This window comes from Cynara cardunculus (assembly GCF_001531365.2).
Source record: "Cynara cardunculus var. scolymus isolate 2C chromosome LG 14, CcrdV1, whole genome shotgun sequence".
In the NCBI taxonomy this organism is placed as follows: Eukaryota; Viridiplantae; Streptophyta; class Magnoliopsida; order Asterales; family Asteraceae; genus Cynara; species Cynara cardunculus.
Window position 1 is genome coordinate 8542535 of NC_037541.1, and position 6447 is coordinate 8548981.

At 39.2% G+C, this 6447-nt stretch overlaps 1 protein-coding gene across 1 annotated transcript in view; it reads right to left on the minus strand.

The window, feature by feature from the left end:
- Nucleotides 1–4198: 4198 nt before the first annotated feature.
- Nucleotides 4199–6447, minus strand: part of LOC112526402 — a 3773-nt gene continuing 1524 nt past the window's right edge. Inside the window, exons 3-6 of the mRNA XM_025136687.1 lie at nucleotides 6166–6297; nucleotides 5838–6036; nucleotides 5226–5705; nucleotides 4199–4326 (exon numbers count right to left, since the gene is read on the minus strand). Coding sequence (XP_024992455.1) covers nucleotides 4199–4326; nucleotides 5226–5705; nucleotides 5838–6036; nucleotides 6166–6297 — 939 coding nt within the window. The remainder of the gene's footprint in view (nucleotides 4327–5225; nucleotides 5706–5837; nucleotides 6037–6165; nucleotides 6298–6447) is intronic.

The following is a 6447-nucleotide window of genomic DNA, read 5'->3' on the forward strand; positions in this document are numbered from 1 at the left end:
GACATAAAATAAAGACATGAATGTAAATAACTGAAAATAAATGACGGAAAGTAAAGACGGAAAATAAATACGGAAAGTAAATGACAATAAAGAAATAAATAAAAGACGAAATGTAAATAACAATAATTAAAAACTTGTAAATACTAATAATAATTTGAGAGTGTTTGTAGGAGTACAAGGTGGAACAAAAATCGTCCAGGAGATGTGTGAAAAAGAGAAGCCAAAGGCCTTCTTTTATACCCACAAAATGAAGAAAAGACAAAACAAATGAAAGGAAGTACAAAGTACATTTGAGTAGACTAGAAAAAGGAGATATCATCTCCATCAAAACAAGTCAACCAAAAAAAGTCTTCTTCACATCATTTCACCAGCTGCTAAGGRTCAAAACGAGGGCTTCTTCAGCTCAGACCTCCATCCAAGACAATGGCTTAACCAATAAGCACTTCTCCAAAAAGCCAAAATGCAGYCGGGCAATGYTGTTGGAATGTTGCAGCATTACAGTGCAGTGTTATGAGTCAAAAGATGTCATCTACTCCAAATTGTTGTAAAAACAAATTCATCATCACATTTAGCTCCCAACATAACAAATGGAAAATAAGGAAGTAAAAATGACTCAAGGTTGGGATAAACTATGAAAATCTACCTAATAAGCTTAAGAAATAGGTACTTTAAGCATGTAATAAACCATGCTTATCATACCCCCAAACTTAAAGTGTTGCTTTTCCCCAAGCAACCAAATGACAACTAAAAATGACTCAATATAGTAAGGTATACAAGATCAAGGCAGTAAGTGCACACATAAAGCAAAGCATATCATTTATGAACATCATAGCCCTTCATAAATTTTTAGCAAACCATTCATAGCCTACTTTTCATGTATGAACCATATGCTAGCACTAGTATTTTCTTTAATGAACTCAACACACCACTCCTTGCTAGGGTCAATAGGACTAGTTTAAGGCTCTCCTCTCTCACCTTGCCTTTTTTTTCACGTATGCTTCATCATTCAATTTTTTAAATTTTTGGCACTACGTGCTCTTTATGATGAAAGCATGCACATTGCCCCTATGGGACATTTTTGTGCTAAAAAAAATAGATTCCACAAAGGCTTTAGAGCTTTGCTCTTTTGTATTTGAAGTTGTGGCCTTTGTGGTATATCCTCCCCCAAACTTGGACTTTTGACAATGCCCTCATTGGCTATGTTGGTGGAAAGTGTATAAGGCTACAAGAGGCTTATTTTAGAGTTAAATGAAGAATGGCCTAAATCATACCCAAATGTGTATTGGTGTGTGAGTGGAATTTGGCATAAGAAAAGACATATGCTAGTTCTAGCAAGAACACCATTAGTAGGTGAATGGCTATTTACCCTTAAATTTATTTAGGCTATGATATCAAGAACTATAAGCAATGATCATGTAATCAAGTATGAAAATAAAGCTAAAAAGCAAGAAAACTATCCCAAGACTCAAAATAAAAATAAAATTTGGAAGCTAAAGATGAATGAATGAACATGTCCTACTCCAAGGGAGTAGGCTGTGTGGCTTGTGGCTCCATGGCTGTATCTCTAAGCTGCTCATTCTCTTCTCTTAGCCTCTTGTTTTCTTCTCTGAGGTTTTGCAGCTTCTTTCCCATCTTTTTCAACTTTCTGCCCACCATTTTCTTCATCTGGACCTTCAATTCTTTTAATTCTTTTTTCCCATGCCTCTGTCCCTTCTTGATCTGCTTCTTCACCTCTGCTTTCAGTTACTCCATCTTTGACAATGATTCCGATCTTTGCATCAAGATGTTGTCCAGCAGGGTGTTGTTTTGAGACAGCAAGTCTTGAATCATTCCCATCAAGTCAACTTCTCCCATGCTTCTGCTAGTCCTCTCCTTCAGCCTTGACACAGCCTTTAGGTCTATGATAGACCTTTCTTCTCCTTCCTTGATGATGACATCCTCTTTGAAAACTGGCACTCCTTCACTCTTCAACAACCTGTCAATGACTCCAGGGAGATACAACTTCCCTTGGGTCCTGTTAGCACAATACACAATAGCCTTGTGCAATATCTCTCCCACATTAATGGTTTTCCCCTTGAGAATGCAGTATAGCAGGACCATCCTTTCAACATTAAGGGAGCTGTCATGGGTTGTGGGATGCAGGGAGTGCTTGACAAAATTGACCCATACATTAGTATTGGGGGTCAAATTGGCAGCTTTGAAGACCCTTAAAGAAAAGTTTGTATGATGTTCCCATGTGGTGCCTGGTCTTGCCACTGCCTCACATATTTTATTGAGCTTAATCTCAGAGGCAGTGTGCTTAAGGGTCTTAAAGTCTGAATTAAAGTGAGTGGTGAGACCTAAGACATTGTTCAATGTCTCATCATCAAAGGATAGGCAAACACCTCTAACCTTGATCATACATGACTTACTAGCAGCAACCTCAGCATAGAATTCTCTAATAAGTGAGAGGTTGTAAGAACTATGTACCTTACAGAAGCTTTGCCATCCTAAACTACTAATCACCTCTTTGATAAACGGGCACTCTTCCACACTCTTGTGATCAAAACCTTTGTTGGGCCAAGCAGTCTTGTCCTTGAATTTCTCAAACAGAGCCTTGGCCTTGACAGAACTGAAGCCTTCCAAAGGTAGCATGGATCTTTCTGTGATTGTTGGAGTGGAAGAAGTAGGAGTAGGCTGTTCTTTGGATGCTGCAGCATTCTGTGATTGCCTTGTGATTCTTCTAGGAGAGTCCTCTAAGGCTGCTGCCTTGCCTTTTTCAACAGCACTAGCCTTCTTCTTTTTGAGTGCAGGCCCTGTGGTGTGAGTAGTTTTCTTGGCTGACTTCTTTCCCAAAGCCTTCCTCTTCTTAGATGGAGGCTTCACATGAGTGGGACAAGGAGAGGCCAGTGTTTCAGCAGCCTCTAACAACACATCCATTGATGTCTGTTCCACAGTGCTCTGTTTGGAATGATCAATCCCCATTTTGGCCAGGAAATCATCAATGACCTCAAAGTCCTTGCTTTGAGGTGTGGCCTCAACAAACTCTTGAATGGGGGCATGGGTGGTTTGATCATTCCAAGGAAGCAAGTACACCCTTCCTAAGTCCTCTGCCCTAGCAACATCATCCTCAGACTCAGATGAAATGTAGTCTTCTACAAGCACAGTAGGATTGAAAGTTACCTCAATGTCATGTTTTGATTCATCCACAGGAGGTTCATTGAGATCATGGATTTGAACTCTTCTTTGGCTTGACTCATGCACAGGGGATTCGGGCATTGTGGAAGACGAAGGGACAGCCGATTGTGGATGTGTAGGAACAGCCTCCTCTTCACTCATGGACAAAGAGTCACTGTTTTCACTTAGTTCTACCAACTCTAGTTTAGCATTTGAGGGTCGAACAGTGGTCCTCATACGGTTGCTCCTTCGAACAGGTCCCCTTGGTTGAGGTCGGGCAGCAGCTCTCTTTAGCCTAACCATGGTGGAAGATAACAAATGATGGAGTATGGAGATGGGAAAAAATGCAGAAAAGGGGTGGGGGTTTATGAAAGACAGTAGGTACGGTGGTGGTTTTAGGCCGGTGATGGGGAGAATAATGGAGGGAAGAGTGGGGGAGAGGGATTGAAAAGGTGGGTTAAGAAAAGGTGATAGCTTTAATGATGGTTTCTTAAGGGTACTTAGTGGGTTAAGAGGTTATCAGCCGACGGTTTTGTAAAAGGGGTACAAGATCACTAAAACAAAAACCTCCTCATTAATTGAGACAAAACCCTCCAAACCCAACCTATCATCTTGTGACCATTTTTTCTCTTTTTTCTTTGACTGAAAAGTGAGTGATGAGGGTGTAAGAGGTTGTAAGAGGTTGTGCAAGGTACCATGTACCTCCATGTACTACCTTGTACTATCCTAAGACTTTAACATTTGCTTAACCTTAACCCATCTTTCCTCCTTTTTTTCTTTTTCAAAAACCAGCGCCATTTTTCCCCAATACTTTAAAAACAATCTTTTTCAAGAAAAGTTTAAAAATAACAGCTCAACCCACTTTTTCCACTTCACAYAGAGCTGCAGGTCTAGAATGCTGCAGCATTATGAGCAGTTTACCAAACTCTTATTCAAAAACACAAAACCTTGAAAACTTTAAAACACAAACAACCTATGAAACTGAAATTTATTTACAAACAAAGGTGGACTTTTAAGAAGTCCAAGGGGGATCTTTCAGATTTTAGCAGGGAGCAACACAGCTCTCAGAGTGATGTTTTGAGACCGTTGCCGGATCATGGTACACTTTTACCCTTTGGCCATTAACCTTGAAAATAGAATTATCTTCCGGGTTTACCAAATCCACTGCTCCTTAAGGATAAACTTTAGAAATAAGAAAAGGCCCAGACCATCTGGACTTAAGTTTTCCAGGGAATAACTTCAGTCTAGAATTAAATAATAGCACAAGCTAGCCTTCTCTCAATTCTCTGTACTGGATTCTATTATCATGCCATTTCTTTGTCTTGCCCTTATAAAGTTTGGCATTCTCATAAGACAATAATCTATGTTCATCCAGTTCACACAGTTGTAACATCCTTTTCTTTCCGGCTTCTTTCAAAGACATATTGAGCTCTTTGATAGCCCAGTATGCTTTGTGCTCTAGCTCTAAAGGCAGATGGCAGGCTTTTCCATAGACTAGCTTGTATGGGGACATATCTATTGGTGTTTTAAAAGCAGTTATGTATGCCCGTAAAGCGTCGTCTAATTTAAATGCCCAATCCTTTCTATTGGGTTTTACAATTTTTTCCAAAATGCCTTTTATTTCCCTATTAGAGAGCTCAGCTAAGCCATTTGTTTGTGGATGATAAGTCATGGCAATTATGTGGTTAATATTATATTTTTCAAGAACTCCCTTTAACAAATTGTTTACAAAGTGGGTACCCTCGTCACTGATGAGTGCTCTCGGAGTACCGAACCGTGTGAAAATTTGTTTTTGAAGGAACTTAACCATAGTTTTTGCGTCATTTGACACACATGCCATGGCTTCTACCCACTTGGATACATAGTCAACAGCCACAAGAATGTATTGACAATTATTTGATGGGGGAAAGGACCCATAAAGTCTATTCCCCAAACGTCAAATAATTCAACTTCTAGTATCCCATTTAATGGCATTTCATTTCTCTTGGAAATGGAGCCACTTTTTTGACATTCGTTGCATCTTTGTGAAAAATTGTGGGAATCTTTAAAAAGTGTGGACAAATAGAAACCTGACTGTAGAACCTTGGTTGCAGTCCTCTGACCTCCAAAATGGCCTCTGTATGGTGCATGATGGCAATGATGTAAGATTGCTGCCACCTCAGATTCTGGTACACATCTTCTCAAAATCTGATCTGCACCAAGTCTAAACAGAAACGGGTCATCCCATAAATAAGATTTAGCATCATGAAAAAATTTCTTTAACATGTGACCTGTGTAATCAGAGGGTTTTATTCCACAGGCCAAAAAGTTAGCTAAATCAGCAAACCATGGTGTCTTAGGTTGGTTTATCATGAGGATTCTCTCATCTGGAAAAGTATCATTAATGTCCAATCCCTCTTTCTCAGGTTCTTCCAACCTAGACAAATGGTCTGCYACTTGATTCTCTATTCCCTTCCGATCAAGTATCTCTAAGTTAAATTCTTGCAACAAAAGCACCCATCTTATCAACCTTGGTTTTGCATCTTTCTTTGAGATCAGGTACTTGATGGCTGCATGATTAGTATGCACAATTATCTTTGTTCCCATCAAATAGAACCTAAATCTCTCAAAAGCAAAAACTATAGCCAATAATTCTTTCTCAGTTGTGGTGTAATTAATTTGTGCCTCATTCAAAATCTTACTTGCGTAGTAGATTGAATGAAACACTTTCTCCTTCCTTTGCCCTAACACAGCACCTACCGCCCAATCACTAGCGTCACACATGATCTCAAAAGGTTTGTTCCAGTCAGGGGCAACTACCACTGGTGCGGTAACCAAAGCTTTTTTCAAAGTTTTGAATGCATTTATGCATTCATCATTAAAGTTGAATTTTTGGTCATGCTGGAGGAGTAAACAAAGAGGTTTTGAAATTTTTGAAAACTCTTTGATAAACCTTCTATAAAATCCGGCATGACCCAAAAAGCTTCTGATTCCCTTAACCGTGGTAGGTTTGGGTAGTTTTTTAATTACCTCAAGCTTTGCCTTATCTACCTCAACCCCTCTTTTTGAAATCAAGTGCCCAAGAACAATGCCTTCTTTGACCATGAAGTGACATTTTTCCCAATTAATAACCAAGTCTGTTTCCTCACACCTTTCTAAACTCTTTTTCAAATTATTCAAACAATTGTCAAATGATGAACCATATACAGAAAAGTCATCCATAAATATTTTAATGGATTTTTCAAGCATATCAGAAAATATGGACATCATACATCTTTGAAAAGTGGCAGGAGCATTACATAGTCCGAATGG